Source organism: Equus przewalskii, chromosome 11, assembly GCF_037783145.1.
Source record: "Equus przewalskii isolate Varuska chromosome 11, EquPr2, whole genome shotgun sequence".
In the NCBI taxonomy this organism is placed as follows: Eukaryota; Metazoa; Chordata; class Mammalia; order Perissodactyla; family Equidae; genus Equus; species Equus przewalskii.
In genome coordinates, this window is record NC_091841.1 from 25,723,716 (window position 1) to 25,742,936 (window position 19,221).

Consider the following 19,221-nt stretch of genomic DNA (forward strand, 5'->3'; position numbering starts at 1 on the left):
TCGGACCCTTGGTTTTCTAAATGAGGAAGCAGTGTGGGGAATTCACTGTGTGCATTTATTAGGCACCTACTGTGTACAAAGCACTGAGCCAGGTGGTAGGGGATCAGCCTCAGACAAGCAGATGCATCCCTTCCTTGAACCAGAGAGACAGTTCCTTTCAAGATATTATTGTCATTGCCGTCATGGTTTGTGCGACCACACACACAGGGAGGGGGCAACCTGATGCAGGAGGCGAGGGGTGATGTTGCATGGATGCTTGTAGGAGGAGGAACAGCATGGGGAAGGGAAGAGTGTGGGGAGGGGTGTTAAGGGGAAGTGGTGGGAGACGAGGCCGGTGGACGGGGCAGGGCCAAGCCTTACGGGGCCTTGGAGGCTGTTGTAGGAGCAATGCCTTTATCCTGAGGGCTGTGGGAAGGGTCTGATGCCAGCGGGATCCTGGATTCATAATTTCAAAGCAGAACTCAGCCAGCTTCTCTCTGTTATGGGGCATCAGCCGGCCATAGCTGGCTGGAGCCTCTGGGCTCCGAGGACACTGCCGCCATGGTCCCTAAACACGGGGGCCCAGCCGCCCCCACCCCCGCCCCGCGTGGTATAAAACAATTCCCTCGCCCCGGCCAGGGAGGCAGATGACCTTCGCTGGACTCTTTCCATCTCTCGCTTTCATAGAGAAATTACAATTTATAATTGGATGAAATCACGCGGGTGTAATAGCAATGAGAGCCCGCGCTGGAGCCCGGCGTTCACCCCTCCAGCAGGACTCTGTCCTCATCTTCCCTCCTGCCCACCCCCCACCCTGTCCCTTCCCGGGGCCGGCACCCCACCTGCCTGCTCACGCCCTGAGCGTTTTCACCAGGGCCCTGGCCATTCAGGATCCATGTCCCAACGGCCTTGCTGGTGCTTAAATCTCCTAGCTCCTGGGGAAGCTGGTCCCAAGATGGCCCCCCCTTATCCTGTCAACCCCATCAGCCTCAGCCTGCACTCCACCCGGCCAGCAGCCGCCCCTCTCCCCACATGCTCTCCCTGCCGGGCAGGGCGCCCAGTGGGCAGGTGACTCCCCAGTCTGGGTTCTGCGCTTATTAAAACGCACGCCCTAAATATCCTTGGTTTGATTCGTAATAGCCCCAGACAACAAGGCTTTCTCGAATCAGCCACCTTCAGCCCTCCAAAGAAAAGTGCCCAGATGCAGCTGCGTCCATCTGGATCCGATTTCAAACCGGAGCTAACCCTCTCAGATGTGTAATAAAGCTCTTTTCCAGCGAGGGCTCCGCAGGGGGAGCGCGGACACCAGCCGGCGGGCCTTCCACCAGCACGCTAATGAGAGGGCTCCAGGTTCTGCAGGCACCGCCGGCCCTGCGCCCAGGGCCCTGTAAAGGGGAGGGTGGCCGCAGGGGCCAGTCGGGGTGTGGAGCCCTGACCTCCTCCTAGGAAGCGGGGTAGTCACAGGAGAGAGGCCGGGGCCGCCACTTCCCCAGTCCCCTGATGGCCCTGCTTCCCACGGCAGGGAAAGGCTGTGCTCGTTCTGGAAGCCGAGCCGAGCCCGCGGTGGCCCAGTTGGCTCCTTTGAATGACATTTAGCCAGAGGAGCAGGTGCTGGGGGAGTGGAGCCAGCTCTGGGCCGGCGGGCGGCCCCTGCACGGCCAGGAGCTCTCAGAACTGCATTTTTCTCTGCCCACCCTTCCACCCCCAGGAAAAGGGAAACCGGGAGCTGCCTGGCCAGCGGTTGCTTATCTGGACTTGCAAAGCGAAGGGAGATGGCTGAGAATAAGCCCAGCCCCCTCCCAACCCAGGGGATGGTGGCGTTGGAGCAAACAGGTTCCTGAGGGCTGGGAGGAGACGGGGCTGCCGCCAGGCTGCCTGTCCCTCCCTGGGCGGCTCCTCGTTTTCCAGGGCTTAATCACTTGTATTGTCTTTTGGCAGGTAAGGAGGCAGGGAGTGGGTGAGACGAAGGACAGACAGCATCAGGGGATGAAGCAGGAATAACCCATCCCTCGCCTCCCCAGCAAGAAAACCTCTCTCCAAACAGGAGCAGCCAAGCGCGACGGAGCACCCCCCCACCCCCGTGCCCCCAGCATCTTCCCATCGAGGGGCATGTGGGGCCTGACAGCTCGGCGGCACCTGTCAGCTGCCCCAGCCCCGCGGAGAACATCCGAGCCCCTCGGCGGGGCAATGGGCCCCCGCCGGCCCCCCGGAGACGCAGCCTGAGTGGCAGGAATACCAATTCCTTGCAGAGTGGCTCCCTCTCAGCTTGTCACGCAAGAACGCTCGCTGCAAGGCAGTGCATTCTGCCAAGTGACTTAAAGGGATTAAAAAAAACTTGGTAAAGAAAAGGGGGTAAAAGCCACGCAGAAGCCTTTCAGAGGAGGTGGCGGCCAACAGACAAAAGGGCGAAAGTTGAAAGGGGCCACCCTCCCTGGATGGGCGCCCAACCGTAGGGCATGCCCCGGAAGCAGGGGCCCGGAACACCCTCAGGCCGCACTCGGGAGTCCCGGGGCGCCCCTGCAGGCCCCCCACGCACGCCCCTTGCTCCAAGGGACGAGGCCCACAGCGCCAGTGGCCGAGGATGCGGAGGATGCTACCCCGGCCCCGCAGCCACGTCTAAACGCAGGAGCCTGGCAGTCTGAACGCAGGAGCCCGGCAGAGTGAAGCACTTAGTCTCCGTGTCCTGGGACGCCCCCAGGGCCACCCAAAGCCCCACATCTGTGGTCTGTGCCGCCGGGGCCAGAATGTGTGTGCGGCCCAGGCCCACCTCGACCAGAGGCTGACATCCAGAGCGGCGACCCAGCCAGACCCAGCAGGCTCCAGGGCTGCAGCTCAGAAGGTAAGGGGGACGCAGTTGGGCTCAGAGAGGGCGGAGCGTGGGAGATGCCTGGGGCCTTCCCTCTTCCCAGGCTGGTGGCACCGGGGCATCACAGAGCCCCCCAGCTCTGCAGCTCCACCCCACCCAGCCCACACATGCAGTTCAGAGGCAACTAGTGGCTTCTGCTTGCCAGGGGAGGGGTCATTTGCTACCTGGTGGCCCCCCGTGCTGCTGGGCTCTACCCAGGCTGGGTGGTCCCAGGGTGTAAGGCAGTGGCCGTTCCTGGAGTAAGCTGCCCCCACCACGCCCCCTGCCCTGGTTGGGAGGTCTTGCTTCGAGCCACTCTGAGTTCTGCCCAAAGGGGGCAGCAGTGAGGCCTTGGGGAGGCAGGACCTTTAGTGACCTTGGTCACTGGCCATGGCACCTGCTGCCCTCCAACAGGTGGGAGTCCACAAGTCCCCTCCATCTGGCCTGTCTGTCCCTACCCTGGCCAGGAGGACCCAGGGTGGAGTTGATCCAAGGCCCCCCACCCAAGGCCCTGCTCCTGCTGGCCCTTGGGCATCATCTGTTCTGGCTTCCAGTTCAGCCCCTTTGTTGGTGAAAGTGGCCTGAGGAGCCCAGAGACGAGGCAGTGAGTGCCCCAAGGTCACACAGCAGGCCGTGAGCGTTCCCTCCTTCCTCCCTCCCCGTCGGTCCTGGGAACCGCCAGCGCTGGGTCTAGTTGGGGGCAGGGTCCCGCCTGCGGGGCGGGGCCTCCTCCTCCCCGGCTCCCAGGAGGCCAGGAGGGCGGGCTTGCTCCTCCCCAAACACCAATCCCGGGCCGCCTCTAGCGGGCGGCGCCCTGGGCAGGGCAGGGAAGCCCCAATTCATTACCAAGATGGAAAATGACACTTCCGCGCGCGCTTCCCCAGGAGAGGGGCTGATTTATGACTGCGCCAGGGCCCGGGACATTTGTCAGCGCGGCGCGGCGCGCACGCCGTCTGCGGGGGCATTAATAGCCGTGTTATTAGCCACCGGCGTGAAAGATGCCCTGCGGATCGGCTATTTGCTGTTATTTATTATAAAGGCGCGCCAGCCCGGCAGCGGGGCCGCGAGGCGTCGGGAGCGCGGAGCCCGAGCTCTGCCCCTGCTCAGCGGGCGTCCCCTGCCCAGCGGGCGTCCCCTCCCCGTCCCCACCGACGCCACGGGTGCCCACGCCCCTCCCAGCCCCGGGGGGGGTGGGTAATTCCTGGGGCTGAGGCCGAGCTGGAGGGGCTCAGCCGGCTGCTGCTCGCCAGACCTGAGCCCCAAAGATTTACGCAGATCTGCTCGGCGCCCCCTCTCTGCCTCTGATCAGCTTCCTTCCATCCCAAGGGAGGAAAGCAAAGACGGACAAACCGCGCTGTGGGGGCAGATGGAGGGGCAGTGTGACCTTGGGCACGTCCCTCCCCCTGAGCGTGCTCCCCTTTGTGCACTGGGGTCTCGGGCTGCACAGGGCTGTGGCCCCCTGGGAAGGAGCAGCGTGTGAAGGCTCAGCGTGCAGCAGGTACGCGGCCTCGCCAGCTCCGGCCGTGAGGGGCCTGCCCTCAGAGGGCCAGAGCGGCGGGCAGTCAGTGCCCAGGCTGGAGGAGGATGGAGGGTCCTCTGTCCTGGACCCATCCCTTCCCCTCTCTGGACCTCAACTTTCCCTCCTCTGTAAAAAGCGGATGATCCCCGAGGTCCTTTACCGCCCAGATTCCAGGGTCCTGAGGGGGGGTTCCACCCCAGGCATATCTGTGGGGGTGGGAGGGAGGGGGCCTCTCAAAGAAAGTGGGGCCAGCCTCTGTCTCCAGGCGTCAGACCTACGGCTGGGCAGTGCCAGGCTGGCCACCCCCACATCAGAGGAGACGAGCGGGGACAGCCAGGGGTCTCGCCCGGGGTTGCTCCCTCTGGGGCTGGGGATCGATCACCCCACTGGGCAGCTGAGGGGGCAGGTAAGATACCTGGCAGGGGAGGAGCACTGGACAACGAGTCTGAGGCCTGGGTCTGTGTCCAGCCCCTCTTCCACTTCTGCACAATTCAGATCAGTCTCTGTGCCTCTTTGGGCTGGCGTGGCGAGGACACCTGGGTCATCATTACCTCCTAGGGTGCGGCTGAAGGAGGCTAGCCTCCCTCTTTTCTCCCACTGCCCGGTCCTGGGTTTCAGGTTCTGGGGCCTCCCTTTTGGCGTCTCCATTCATTCATTCATTCATTCGCTTATGAGCACCACCTGTGCCAGGCTCTGTGCAGGCCAGTGAGCAGGACAGAACGCATCCTGACTCGTAAGAGTTTACATTTTAGTGGGGGGGGGGGGGGGGTTGGGCAACCAACTCGTGATAAATAAATAGGGGGTCTCGCTGGGAGCAGGGCCTACATGTGGAGGATGCTACACAGCTCCTGGGCACCGCCCCCCCACCACCCCGCCAGCCCCAAGCCTCTGCTTTATTCTCAGTAAGCAGTACCACCCCGAATCTGTCCCAGTCGCCCAGCTCCCCTCTCGGCCCCTGGCTGCCAGGATCTCGCTGGCTGGGAGAAGCCCCCGCCCTCTTCTCTGGGGCTGTCACCAGCCCTGTCACCTAGGGGTGCTGCCCTCTCTCTTCCTTGCTCCCAGCCGTCCCCAGAATAAAGGCCCTCGGGCCGCTCTCCTGCCTTCTGAGATTCCCCTGGCCTCTCCTTTTTCCTTCCCAAAAGGAACTAAGCCTCAGTCTAGGCAGTTTTACTAAAAAATGCACACAGACAGACAGAAATATCAGGGCAGGAACGTCTTATTAAATAATGCCAGAGAGAGAAAGAAACAAAATTACATGTGTCTCCTTTCATCCCCCCACCCCCTCCTGGCCCTGAATAGTTTAATATCGAACACTGTTATCAATATAATTAACCTCCTCAGACGCGATTTTAAAGTCTTGTTTTTTAAAGTGATTTGCATTTCTGAAGTTCAGGACATCCCGCTGCCAGCCCCGCCCAGCCGGCCCACGCGGGGAGGTGAACTCGAGGCACTGTTGTAGTGTATTTGCATACCTGTGTGCAATTACCGCCGGTGATAAAAGCCGATGCATAATGCATGCAGCATGAAATTAGAAAAATAATTAACTTTAGGTTTTAAAAGCATCCCCACCCCACCCCCCACGCATTACAAGTTCTTGATGGCACCAGGAGAGGAGAGGAGAGGCAAAGGTGTGCAGGGCAGGGTTGGAAGGGCCTTGAGGGTCATGGCATCTGGTCCCCTGCCCGTGGAGGTGTCTCCGGTGGGCCCCGACAGGCCAGGGCAAGAGCAGCCCCAGCGGTGGCCTGAACAAGGGCTCGGAGAAGTCCCAAGTCCCTCTCCGGGCCCCCAGTTCACATCTCTCCCCAGGCCTGTCCCTGCCTCTCAACACTCCTCCCTCCCTCTCTCGGCTTGTAGCTGAGCCCCAGAGGTAGTGCTGGCTGCAGGGGTGGGGGAAGATGTGGGGCCCCCTCCTTAATTTAAACACAGGTTTGTGAGGGACCCAGCACGGGTGTGGAGCTCCCTGCCTGATGGGGGAGGCCCCTGCTCCCTGTGGGCCCAGGGTCCCCCTGAGGCTGAGAAATTGCTTCAGCCCCCAGGCTGCCCTGCGCGCCTCGCCCCTGCCCAGGGACCCTGCTCTGCCAGGAAGGGCCTGTGGGCCTGGCACGGTTTAGGGAGAACACAGTGAATTCCTCTCGCTGGAGGGAGGGGCTGGGAGGATGGGCTTCCTTCTGTCTGAGCGAGGCCCAGCTCACCTGTCTCTGGCCTCCCTCTTTCTCAAGCTCAGCCAAGACAGGTGGCTAGCCATCCTGAGTGGGTCACAGGAGGACCCTGGGGTCCCTCCTGGGACAGGGTGGGGCAGCTCCTCTTTCCTAAGCCACTGGGGTCCATGCTGGGCTCTCTGCACAACACCTCCCTTGTCATCCTCCCAGGAGAGTCGGGTTCACGGCAACATGTTACATATGGGGAAACTGAGTCCCAGAGAGGTGTCATGGCGGGTCACACAGCTGGGGGCCGGTGAGGCCAGATTCGAACCTAGCCCTGTTGTCCTTTCTCCCTCTCTAGTCCACATGCCTCCTTCATGGCATCCGGAATTCTCTGATCCCTAAAGTGGGGCTGAGATGGTGCCTGGCACTTTCGGGGACCCGGCCTCAGGATGTCCCCACACGACTGCCTTCACTGATGAACAGGAAGGCAGGCCAGGGCTCAGAGGCCGGGGGAGGCCTGTCCAGTCCTCCCTCTCCTGCCTGGGACCCCCAGCTCCTTCCAGAAATGTGCCCCCTCCCCTGCTCAGCCCCTGGTGTGCTCACATCTAACTGCCCCCCCCACCCAAGGAGCCTGGCGCCATCCCCACCCAGCGTGCCAGGGCCTTGGGTCCTCCAGCTGCCCCCTGCAAGCTGCCGTCACTCCAACTCCCCTGAGAGGACCCCCCCGAGGGCCCTGGGCCTCTGGCAGCCCAGCGTGATGGGAGTTGGGAAGATACCGGGCAGGGCACTGGGAGGCCAGGGGTCTCCACCAGGGAGGCACTGCCATCCAGATGGTAGATATTTACAGATGTTACTTAGCACCTACTACCACCGGTCAGATGGGTGTGGGAACAGAGCTGGACACGGACTTAGCCTTGTGGAGGGTCAGGGAAAGCTTCGCAGAGGGGGCGTCTCAGCTGAGGGTGAGGGAAGGAGTAGAAGCTAGCCTGGAGAGGCATGAGTCGGGGAGGGTGTGTTGGGGTCCAAGGAGCAGCAACAGCACGTGCAAAGGCCCGGAGAAAGCACAAGGGAGTGTGGGGCCTTCAGGAACTGGGAGTGGACTGCGTCTCAGAGTTCCGGGGTGACGGAGGCAAGAGCGGAGTTGTGGGCCCCACCCATTCACATCCCCTCCCTGGGCCTGGATGGCCCCCCATAAGGGAGGGGCTGGAGCAGCCTGGCGTCACACAGGAGGGAGCTGGCGTGGAGGAGCCAGCTTTGTGTGGCCTGGATGTAGGGTCAGTGCTTCCACCCTAGCTGCTTGGAGGTGGGACTCAGCATGTACAATTTGACGGGGGTTGGGGGGGTGGGGGGCCAGCATCCTAGTGACCGACAAGGAGTCCATGCCAGGAAGCAGCTTGGCCTGCAGGCTCCCATCTACCCTGAAGGCACGGCAGGGGCAGGGGCCCGAAAAAGGGGTTCCTGGAGAGCAGAAGAAAGAGACAGGCAGTTAACACAGAGCCTAGACTGGTGTGCCTGGGACAGTCACAGAATTACAGCATCTTTTAAACCTCATGCATCCGGTACATACAGATTGCGCTCATAAGTATTATCTTCATGCATATTATCTCGCTGACTCCTCAATAATAAGTTCCCCTGTAAGGGAAACTATTAAGACCACGTTTATAGATGAGGAAACAGAAGCTCAGAGAGGGCAAGCAACTTGCTCAAGATCGCACAGCCTGGAAGTGGCAGAGGCAGGACTCGAACCCAGGTTTCTCTGTCCTGGAAGCTGGCAGGAGCTAGTGACTGATGGAGAATGCCACGAATGATGGCCCAGGTGCCCCCTCGGCTAATAGGGGTCTGGATACCTTCAGTCTGAGCCAGCTCACTGCTCCCCTCCCCTGCCCCCCGTGGCACATGAAGGTTCCTGCTGTCAGTCACAGAGTTGGCAGGTCATAACTCGCACTGCGCTGAAGTCTGCGGGATCCGGGCAACAGTGACAAGTCACCCCGTAAAAGACGGGCGATTTACCAGGTTTAACTTGATGGCCACATAAACCATCAGACACACAACAAAGGAATAAAAAAGCTGCCTGGCACCCAGGCACTTAAAAGGCTCCCAGTGAGGTATGCTCTCCTCCCACCCCGGCCCCCAGGCCCCGCCCCACTTTCCTGGAGCAGAGGGCTTAGCTTCGTGGCCTTGGGGAGGGGGCGGCCAGGAAGACTGGAGCCAGAGATGGATGAGGCCTGCAGACAGGGGAACGGGGAGGCCTTGGGTCCCTGCCTCCCAGGTGCTTCTTGGTTATCCATCAGGCATCTCTGAAAGGTGCAATTTAGACTCTATTAGGATGCTGGGGCCTCTGGAGGCTGAGGGCTGTGGCCATGAGCAGAGCGGGCACCAGGAACTGAGGTCCATGCTGCAGCACGCCGTGGCTGGCCTTGGTATTGACCTGAACGAGTCTGCCCCCTGCTTGGGGCCCTGCTCTGGGATGGCAAGCCTGGAGGCCACCCACATCCCTTGTGCCAGGACTCAGCAGCTGATAGACCAAGGAGGGTGTGTGGCCTCTGGCCAGATGCTGGGGCCCAGGCAGAGGCTCTCCTGGGCTCATATTTGACCCCCGAGCCCAAGGCAAGGTGGCCTTCGAGCAGGCCTGTGCCTTCCTGTCCCCAGCACCTGCCCTGGCCCTGCCTCTGCTCACGAGCAGCTTGAGACGGGACCTCCAGGCTCCATAACCATGTGGCTCTGGCTCCGTGCAGAGAAAGGGCAGCTGGAAACCTGGGATGGCTGTGACCTTGGACGGGCCCCTCGCCTCTCTGAGCCCCAGGCTGCTCAGCTGTAAAATGAGACTGAGGACCTGTGTGTATGTGACAGGTGGACCCAGGAGAAGCATGTGCCCGTGAAGGGGGATGGGTGAGGCCTGGCTGGAGGGGTCACCCTCACGCCTGGGTTTATTCCTGTCCTCTGAAGGCTGGTGTGTCCGGGTCTGTGTGACCATCCCCTGCCTCAAGCCCGCCTCTGGTGTACTTTGCGCCAGTGCCCTGCCCAGTCCCGGAAGTAATGAGAGGAGGGAGTCAGTGGTCGGATGAGGGCTGGGCAGCCTTGGATGCCCACGTTCCACCTGGATTTACAGGGTGACTCTCTGTGCCGCTGAGGGGAGGAGGGCCTGGCGACCATGCCGCAAGTCTCCGGCTGGGAGATGAGAGGAGAGGAGCGAACAGGGCTGCCTGGTCAGGGAAATGAAGACCACAGCCAGGGCCAGCCCCGTGGCCGAGTGGTTAAAGTTCCGTGCGCTCTGCTTCGGCGGCCTGGGGTTCACGGGTTCGGATCCTGGGTGCAGACCTACTCCACTCATCAGCCATGCTGTGGAGGCATCCCACACACAAAGCAGAGGAAGACTGGCAGGGATGTTAGCTCAGGGCTAATCTCCCACAAGCAAAAAAAAAAAAAAAAAGATTGGCACGGATGTTAGCTCAGGGCTAATCTTCCTCAAGCAAAAAAAAAAGAAAAAGAGGAAGATTGACAATGGATGTTAGCTCAGGGTGAATCTTCCTCACCAAAAAAAAAAGATGACAGCCAAATCCACGGAGAGCCAGGAGCTCATGGGCAGGAAGCAAAAACCCCCTCCGAGTCCCAAGGGGCAGGATGTGGGTGGGCTCGTGGGTGGGCTGGGGCCAGGCTCCAGGAAGCAGTCAAGAATAAGCAGCCCAGTGTCCTCGGTCCCTCAGCCCCTCAGCCAGTGGCCACTGGTGGGAGGGGGCTTGAGCTGCCTTCAGGGGCCCAGAGTGTCCGGCACAGTCCATCAGCCCCCTTCTCCCAGCTTCCAGTAGGACCTCGCCCCCCCCCCCGGCTCCGTGCACAGGCCCTGGGTGCTCTTCCCCCTTGCTCTCATGGCTTCCAGCCAGGTGCCCTCGACCTGCTTGGGTCCACCTCATGGATGAAGCCTCAGGCTGTGCACAGGCTCTGAGCGGGTGAGCGCCTTAACTGCGGGCAGAGCCCCAGCTCGCTCCAGAAGGCCTTGGAGCGGCCCAGCCAGCTGGGCAAAGGCCCTGTAGACAAAAAGGGGCAGAAGTGCATGGAGAGGGGAGCGGCCGGAGGCACCCTGCTTTGTTCAGTCTCTCTGTGCCTGGGTGGTCACAGACGCCAAGCCACACCAGGCCCACGCAGCCCATGGTCCCTGCCCTCAAGTATGCCGTGAGCCTAGTGGTCAGGACTCTGGCCTGTGGCCCAGGCGGCCTGGGTTCCTCCTCACCACTTCTCAGGTGGTCTTGAGTAAGTTAACACTTCTGAGTTTCCATTTTCTCATCTGTTATATGGGAATAAGAAGGGCGCTGATCTCAGGTTTGCTGGGAGGATTAAATGACTTAAATATTTGTAAAGTTCTGGGTGAGGTCTTTATATAGCGCGAGCTACCATCCCACCAGAAGGAATCCTAAGTCGCTAGAACAGGGGCTGGCACGTGGTAGGTGCTCAGTGAAGATCTGTTGAGGGTGCCTGGATGGACAGATGCATGAATGGATGAGTGAGTGGGTGGGTGGGTGGGTGGATGGAATGGATGGATGGGTGAATAGATGGGTGGGTGGGTGGATGGATAAGTGAGTGGGTAGATGGATGGATGAGTGGGTGGGTGGGTGGATGGATGAAGGGATGGATGGATGGATGGGTGGATGGATAGGTAAATAGGTGAGTGGGTGGATGGATGGAGGGGTAGGTGGATGGACAGATGGATGGGTGGGTGGGTGGGTGGATGGATGGATGGATGGATGGGTGGATGGGTAGATGGATGGATGGATAGATGGATGGATAGATGGATGGATGGTTGGATGGGTGGGTAGATGAACGGGTGGAGCAGAGGGAAGCTCCATATCTGGCATCAGAAAATCTGGTAGGGGAGGGGACATCTGAGCCAGGTCCTGGAGGGTGAGGGAAGAGCAGTTTGCTAGATGGAGAGGATCAGTCCAGGAACAGAGAGGGACAGAGAAGGGAGGAGGGTTTAACATGGCTGAGAAACAGAGATGCTTGGTCCCTGGGGCACAGGAGTGAGGTCCCCACTGACTCATTCGGTGAGGGGGGTCCCGATTCTGCTCTGCACACCAGCGCCGCCCTCGGCTCAGACTCCCAGAGGCCATCGTGTGCCACCATCAAAAACCCTTCGTGAACTTAGTTATCGGGCAGACCTTTGCCAGCTGCGTGAAGACGCCGTTTCCACTGAGGTTGAAAAGATAATTTCTCTTTAATTGATTTTTTTTACCACTACGAACAGTAAAATAATGTGAGAAAGATCTATGCTGCAATTTTTCCATTTGTGAGAACCGAAATTACACCTTGCAGACAATCCCCTCAGAGCGTGGATCCCTCCCTTCTTTCATTTGTCCCATTTCTTTAAATGCAAGGAAACAGAAGTTTTTTTCAAAGTAGCTGAAAGTTTGGTGATTCGGGGCGGCGGGGTGGGGCAAGGTGTTGGAATAATTCCCCACACAACACAGAACGCAGAGCTAAGATGGGGACCTCTGACAGCCAGAGACTGCTGTAAATCCACACAAGAAATCCGTTCTGTTGACGCCTCATCCTTCCGTCTATAATATGCAGGAGTGACAAACAGGACGTGTTGTTTTCACACCAGACAATGAAGCTCCTCGCTCTCCCCGGCCCGCCGGTGACGACGGCAGCGGCGGCGGCTTCTTTCTTGCAGGTGCTACTGACGCCTCCCTTTGGAGCTCGCAGGCCTCCCCGAAACAAGCCTTCCCTTCAAACCCTGGGTCTGAGCCAGCTGGGAACGCGTGGTCCCTGTTCCAGTGAGAAACAGTGGCTCTGAATCCATAAAACACGCACTAAATACCTCCCGTCAACAGTGACCGGCCACTTTTAGCATTAGCCATAAAGACGGGCTTAGTGGGTAATCTTGAAAGAAGAAAAAGAAACTTCGGCATGGCGCTCACTAAATAACCTCCCCCAAGGCTCACATCACAGTCTAGGAGGGCGGGCAGCATCTGCTCCTGCGAGATTTAACGTCAGCCAGGTGTCGTTCGAGGCCCACCCCAGCCAGAGCGATCACCTGTGACGTAAGCTGGGCACAGGATGGGTCAAGGTGCACGCACCTCAAGACTCGACCTCTGCTCTGCGGCCCCGGCTGCGGCCACCCCTCGGTGGCAGGAGGGTGGGCCCCACGACTCTCACTGCATGTGTCTTGTTCTCCTTGCAGGTGTCGAGGCTCCAAGTCAGGTGTGGCCGGGCTCCCGCAGCCATCCACCATGGTGGTGGCACATCCCGCCGCCACCGCCACCACCACGCCCGCTGCCACCGTCACAGCCACCGTCGTGATGACCACGGCTACCATGGACCTGCGGGACTGGCTGTTCCTCTGCTACGGGCTCATCGCCTTCCTCACGGAGGTCATCGACAGCACCACCTGCCCCTCCGTGTGCCGCTGCGACAACGGCTTCATCTACTGCAACGACCGGGGGCTCACCGCCATCCCCACCGACATCCCTGACGACGCCACCACCCTCTACCTGCAGAACAACCAGATCAACAACGCCGGCATCCCCCAGGACCTCAAGACCAAGGTCAACGTGCAGGTCATCTACCTGTACGAGAACGACCTGGACGAGTTCCCCGTCAACCTGCCCCGTTCTCTGCGGGAGCTCCACCTGCAGGACAACAACGTGCGCACCATCGCCAGGGACTCGCTGGCCCGCATCCCACTGCTGGAGAAGCTGCACCTGGATGACAACTCCGTGTCCACCGTCAGCATCGAGGAGGACGCCTTCGCCGACAGCAAGCAGCTCAAGTTGCTCTTCCTGAGCCGGAACCACCTGAGCAGCATCCCCTCGGGGCTGCCCCGCACGCTGGAGGAGCTGCGGCTGGACGACAACCGCATCTCCACCATCCCCCTGCACGCCTTCAAGGGCCTCAACAGCCTGCGGCGCCTGGTGCTCGACGGCAACCTGCTGGCCAACCAGCGCATCGCCGACGACACCTTCAGCCGTCTGCAGAACCTCACCGAGCTCTCGCTGGTGCGCAACTCGCTGGCCGCCCCGCCCCTCAACCTGCCCAGCGCCCACCTGCAGAAGCTCTACCTGCAAGACAACGCCATCAGCCACGTCCCCTACAACACGCTGGCCAAGATGCGCGAGCTGGAGCGCCTGGACCTGTCCAACAACAACCTCACCACGCTGCCCCGCGGCCTGTTCGACGACCTGGAGAACCTGGCACAGCTGCTGCTCCGGAACAACCCCTGGTTCTGCGGCTGTAACCTCATGTGGCTGCGGGACTGGGTGAAGGCTCGGGCGGCCGTGGTCAACGTGCGAGGCCTCATGTGCCAGGGCCCCGAGAAGGTGCGGGGCATGGCCATCAAGGACATCACCAGCGAGATGGATGAGTGCTTCGAGACGGGGTCCCAGGGCGGTGCGGCCAACGCCGCCGCCAAGACCACGGCCAGCAACCACGCCTCGGCCACCACACCCCAGGGCTCGCTCTTCACCCTCAAGGCCAAGCGGCCAGGGCTGCGCCTCCCCGACTCCAACCTTGACTACCCCATGGCCACGGGCGATGGGGCCAAGACCCTGGTGATCCACGTGAAGCCCCTGACGGCGGACTCCATCCGCATCACATGGAAGGCCACGCTCCCCGCCTCCTCCTTCCGGCTCAGCTGGCTGCGCCTGGGCCACAGCCCGGCCGTGGGCTCCATCACAGAGACCCTGGTGCAGGGGGACAAGACAGAGTACTTGCTCACGGCCCTGGAGCCCAAGTCCACCTATATCATCTGCATGGTCACCATGGAGACAGGCAACACCTACGTGGCCGACGAGACCCCCGTGTGTGCCAAGGCGGAGACGGCCGACAGCTACGGCCCCACCACCACGCTCAACCAGGAGCAGAACGCAGACCCCATGGCGGGCCTGCCCCTGGCGGGTATCATCGGGGGCGCGGTGGCCCTTGTCTTTCTTTTCCTGGTCCTGGGGGCCATCTGCTGGTACGTGCACCGGGCCGGCGAGCTGCTGACCCAGGAGCGGGCGTACAACCGGAGCAGCCGGAAAAAGGACGACTATATGGAGTCGGGGACCAAGAAAGATAACTCCATCCTGGAAATCCGCGGCCCCGGGCTGCAAATGCTGCCCATCAACCCTTACCACGCCAAAGAGGAGTACGTGGTCCATACCATCTTCCCCTCCAATGGCAGCAGCCTCTGCAAGGGCACGCACACCATCGGCTACGGCACCACGCGAGGCTACAGGGACGGCGGCATCCCTGACATTGACTACTCCTACACATGATGCCAGCCTCCGGGCCGCCCCCGCCCCGGCTCCCGCCGTCCTCCTGGTGTGGTGACGACGTGGCTTTGCCCAGCCTGCTGCCGTCCGACGACAGAGCAAGGAAAAGAAATTCCATGATGACTTTCCCAGCAGAAAGCAGAGTTTGGGGAGGGTTGATGATTTTGTAGAACACGGCCGTGAAAAACGCAATTTTTTTTAAAGCATAGAAGGCAGAAGGGGGATTTGACGCAGCCGAAGACATAATTTATACGGAATTATGCCAGTTGAGGAGGGAAAAACTAAAAATAATATTGCAGGAAGGGTTGGGCCAGGGTTTTATTTTTTTTCCCCGAACTGGAAAGATACTACCTGGACCACATCTGTGTGCGCCTCATGGTCTGTTCAGGGCCGTCACAAAAGAACCGTCAGAGGGAAGCAGCCGCCACCAGAGGCCCCACGCAGCTCTCGCTGCCGGCTGCTCGCTGGCGACGACACGATAGAAGGTTTTCAGGCTCCTCACAAAGGAGACGGGGAAGAAAAGATCTTTCGCTACAGAGATGCTGTCCTGAAACCTCTTCCGCGGTTCTTTCCATCTCGTTTCCCTTCCAGATTTGCAGAAATATCGCGTCTTTCAATGCATCCTTTGAACAACAATGTAGTCGATTAAAAAACACACTTTCTTTTCCCGTGCTGAAGCCCTCTTCGTTTCCACGCACCGTCCTCCGTGGAAGCCCCCTGGGAGCGGTGGCTTTCCTGGGAGGTGCATCTATGCACCTGTCTCTCTCCATGTCACCTCTAAATACAGATGGGTAGATAGAGCCACATATACGGTCCTCACAGTACTTCTTGGGTCAGTTCATCCAATTTCCTGAGATGATAGAGTCGCGAAACCGTTGCTTTCTCCTAGAAATCACTGAGTAAGTAGACGAGGTGTGTTGGGGATGGCAGTGGGAGCGGGGGATCATGCTGTTGCTACAGGTGGAAGTGTGTCTGTCCTGGGCGGGTGGCTAGGGAGACTCCGGGCAAGGATGCTTTCTATCTGATCCTATCTCAGGTTGGCCGGAGCTGGGCCACGCTCCTTTCTGATCCAGAGAAAAGCTTTATTTCACTGCTGGTGTCCTCATCTCTCTCTCCCCCGCACACAGATGCGATCACCCCCATAGCTACTTTCTGAGCGTTTGCTCTGTGCTCTATGCTTCCTCCTGGGATGGGTAATTGGTACAGGGATGGGTTTTTTTTTTTTTTTTCGGGATCAGCTGATTAGACCTAATGGTTTCCATGGCTGCTCAAAACAAAGCCCAGAAAAGACAGGAAATTCTCAGAAGTGCCCTGGGAGATGACACTGCCCCCCAAATGCATGACACCCCACCATGCCCACTCCTGGGCCTCTGCTCCAGAGAAAGAAGCCTAGACCTGTCTCTAAAAATGCCAGCCACCAAAAGGATCCCGACCGGGCCCTCTAAAGAGTTAAGATTTGATTTCCTCCCTCTGGAATCAACGTTGCCATCATTTATCAACCGACAGTGCAGTGTGGCGAGCCATGAGATTAAAACGATGGTGAAATAATGACAGCAAATCTGGAAAGAAGAGAGGCGCGGTGCCCGGGGTTCTCATATCGCCTGCATCCCAGCACTGGGGGGACGCGGGTCAGCGTCTGTCAACATGCCACTTGTCCAGCAGTGGGGAAGAGCCACGTCAAAGGAGAGAGGCTGGTCTGAGAGCAGGGACGATGAGAAGGGGTCCAGCTCCTGGCGGGGGCGTTTTTAAAAGGCCTCGACTGCTTTGACAAAAGCCAAAGGCAGGAAACGAGGCTGAAGAGCAGTCACAGGGCCACCGTGACAGGCCCCGGGGCCGGCCACCCGCCACACATGAAAAGATGCTACTGGTCCTCTCGGTGAAGAGGCAGGGGTTGAAAGAAATGGACACAAGGCCCGTGTGAGAGAGGTGGAGAAGAGGCAGGGCCCCCATCGCCAGGCCGGATGGACGGCCTTGCCAAATGAGGAATCCACTCTCCAGCCCCAGGGAGGGGCCAAGGGGCACGGACACGTTTCATCCTAAACTAAGCCTTTTTTCCCTTTTCCCACTTGAATCGTTTTCTCAAACAATGAGGCCGGGAGAGAAATTTTTCCAAGCCTTAACTCCACGTCTGCATAGAGGTCGCCCTCCTTGGCCGGCAGCGCCCCAGACACAGGCCTGTTCCAGCAGCTGAGGGAGGAGCCGGGGCCCCGCTGGGCGTGGCCAGGAGGAGAAGGTGCACGAGTGTGCAGGGCACTGGTGGGGGGACAGAAGTCCGAGGTCTCTGCTGTTTCTGAAAGGGGGTCTCACCCCTCAAGGCACTACTCCTGCCTCTGCCAGTGTCCCAGGAAAATCGGTCCCCGGCCTCCCCATTGCGGGTCACTAAGTCCGTGCTGCCAATGTGCTCGGCCCTCACCTCACTCCAGGTCCTCCTTTCTCTGAGCCTGGTGGGATTTCAGATCATCCCTTAGAGGCTAGGAAAGAATCTGGGGATCAGCAGGCAGCCCCATACAGTGAGAGTTGCAGGCAGGACAAGCGGGCCAGAGAGCCAGCCTGTGCCAGCAACGCCCTCCAAGACCAGCCCCAGGTGATGAACTTCCCTCCCCTATAGCACAAAGCAGGCCCGGGCCTGCTGGGGCCTGAGGACCACAGGGGTCTCCCGCCCCGGGCTCTGGTACTGATGGAGCTCAGGCAGGGGCGCCCCGCGGCTGGACAGCTCAGGCCCCGCCTGCCTCGCCACAGTCATCCAGCCTCCCGCCAGTGTAAATGCTGAAGATGGCAGAGACATGGCCGAGCCAGGGCCCTGGGGCCCGCTCTTATCTTTCCTGCCTTCAGCATCCCCACATCTTCCCAGGGTCCTCTCTGAGAGCGGGCCCCCAAATGTCTGCTGCCTCGCCTCACCCCAAACCAGGGAGGGGCCTGAAGCCAGGTCCACTCTGAAACCCCATCCCCTCCTGGCCCAAGTCCTCCGAGCTGGCCATGTGACACGAGAGAGAGGACGTTCCAGGGCGCCCAGCCTCCCCCACCCCCTAGAAGCAGGTGAGGACCTGGACCACCACTTCTGTCTAGAATCTCCCTTCTGTGGGCAGCTGACCTGACCGGCGCAGCCTCTAACTAGCCAGAACGACCTCAGTGGCCTCAGCGTTGATGCGCGCATTTTACAGCATTTAAGGCAGATTTCAAGTTAAAAAAAAAAAAAGCCCACGACACTTCTTTGGATAAGTGGTTTACCCTTCGTGGTAATTAGATGTGGTGATTGGGATCTCTTTTCTATTACATGGCAATTTTCCTTTAAATTTCCCCTAAAAAAAAAAAAAAAAAAAGGCAAGAGAAGGCCGGGAAGGCAGGAGGCAGGCGCTCCGAGAGTCATTTGCATTTTGCGAATGAGGCCTCTTGTAAGCTCAGCTCAGGCGTGGGGCCCAACGTATGGAATGCTTAAGAGACTACTAAGAATAAAATCTATTAATTAGTCATACTCAATTCCGCAGACATCATGTGCATCCAAAGCCTCTTTGCTTCCCCTTTCTCCTTCTCTCTTCCTCCATCTTCTCCTCTAAATTGGCTCTGGCTTCCTGGACCGCCTCCCCGGTAACATGGCGGCCACGTGGCTGCCTAGGGGGCCTCCCCACCCAGGGCCGGGATGCTGGGTTTGGGGCAGGAGCTGGGGCACCGGCTCCTTCCTGCTCTGGGGGACACTGGCAGGGGAGGTAACAGCAGCTGGGAAGATGGCAGTGCCTGGGGGGCCTCAGCTTCCCCACCCAAAGCCTGAAGGCCTCGCCTGCCTTGTACCTATCCTCCCTCCCTCCAGCCTCCTCCTCCTACCCCTAGGGTCCCTGGAGGTCCTCCGGCCCCAAGAAGGGGAGAGAGGCCAGGCTGAGAGTGAGGATGGGTCAGGGAGGTGCAGGGAAAGCGCGTTCCGTGAATCCACCTCCTCTATTTCCCCTTCTGTAAAGTGAGGGTGGGGTCTAGCTTCACCCCCAAAAAGCTGGGTGCTCCACTGACTCTGGAAGGTTCTAGATGGTCCAAGGCAGGTGATGGAGGCCCAGAGTGGGAGGGACAGGCCAGGTGACAGATCCCTGAGGGGGCCGCCTGGGGCCAGGTAGCGTGCCCGGGACCACATCGGAGCCCCCCTGCACCCCTTGGAGCCGAGGAGCGAGGGGAGGACGTCATCCCCCCTCCGCCCCCCCACCGCCAACGGCAGCTCCAGTCCCAAAGCCAACCCACTCCATCCAGAAACCCACTTCCTGTGGAATGCGCCGGGGAGGAGCACAGGGCTGCTGAGCATCACGCTTATGAAAAATACAACAAGGAAAATTGGATGCGGCAGACCGCGAGCGCCGGGGCTGGGAAGGCACCCAGGAGGGGGCTGGGGCGTTTGCTGGAAGGAGGGGCCTTGCCGGTCACAGCGGCCCATGCCCCCCAGGGCCAGATGGTGCGCTCAGGGCCAGGACGCGGCCAGGGTCAGCTGTGGGCGTCCCACGCGCCCAT

The 19,221-nt window shown here is 60.0% G+C and overlaps 2 protein-coding genes across 3 annotated transcripts in view; one reads left to right on the forward strand and one right to left on the reverse strand.

Annotated features, from left to right (window-relative positions):
• FLRT1 (fibronectin leucine rich transmembrane protein 1) overlaps positions 1-15,404 on the forward strand; it is a 76,110-nt gene extending 60,706 nt beyond the window's left edge. Inside the window, exons 2-3 of the mRNA XM_070565251.1 lie at positions 1,918-2,818; positions 12,666-15,404. Of these exons, the coding sequence (XP_070421352.1) occupies positions 12,715-14,739 (2,025 nt within the window). The 5' untranslated portion in view covers positions 1,918-2,818; positions 12,666-12,714 and the 3' untranslated portion in view covers positions 14,740-15,404. The remainder of the gene's footprint in view (positions 1-1,917; positions 2,819-12,665) is intronic.
• MACROD1 (mono-ADP ribosylhydrolase 1) overlaps positions 1-19,221 on the reverse strand; it is a 146,204-nt gene that overhangs the window by 92,308 nt on the left and 34,675 nt on the right. The gene's annotated exons all lie outside the window — the stretch shown is intronic.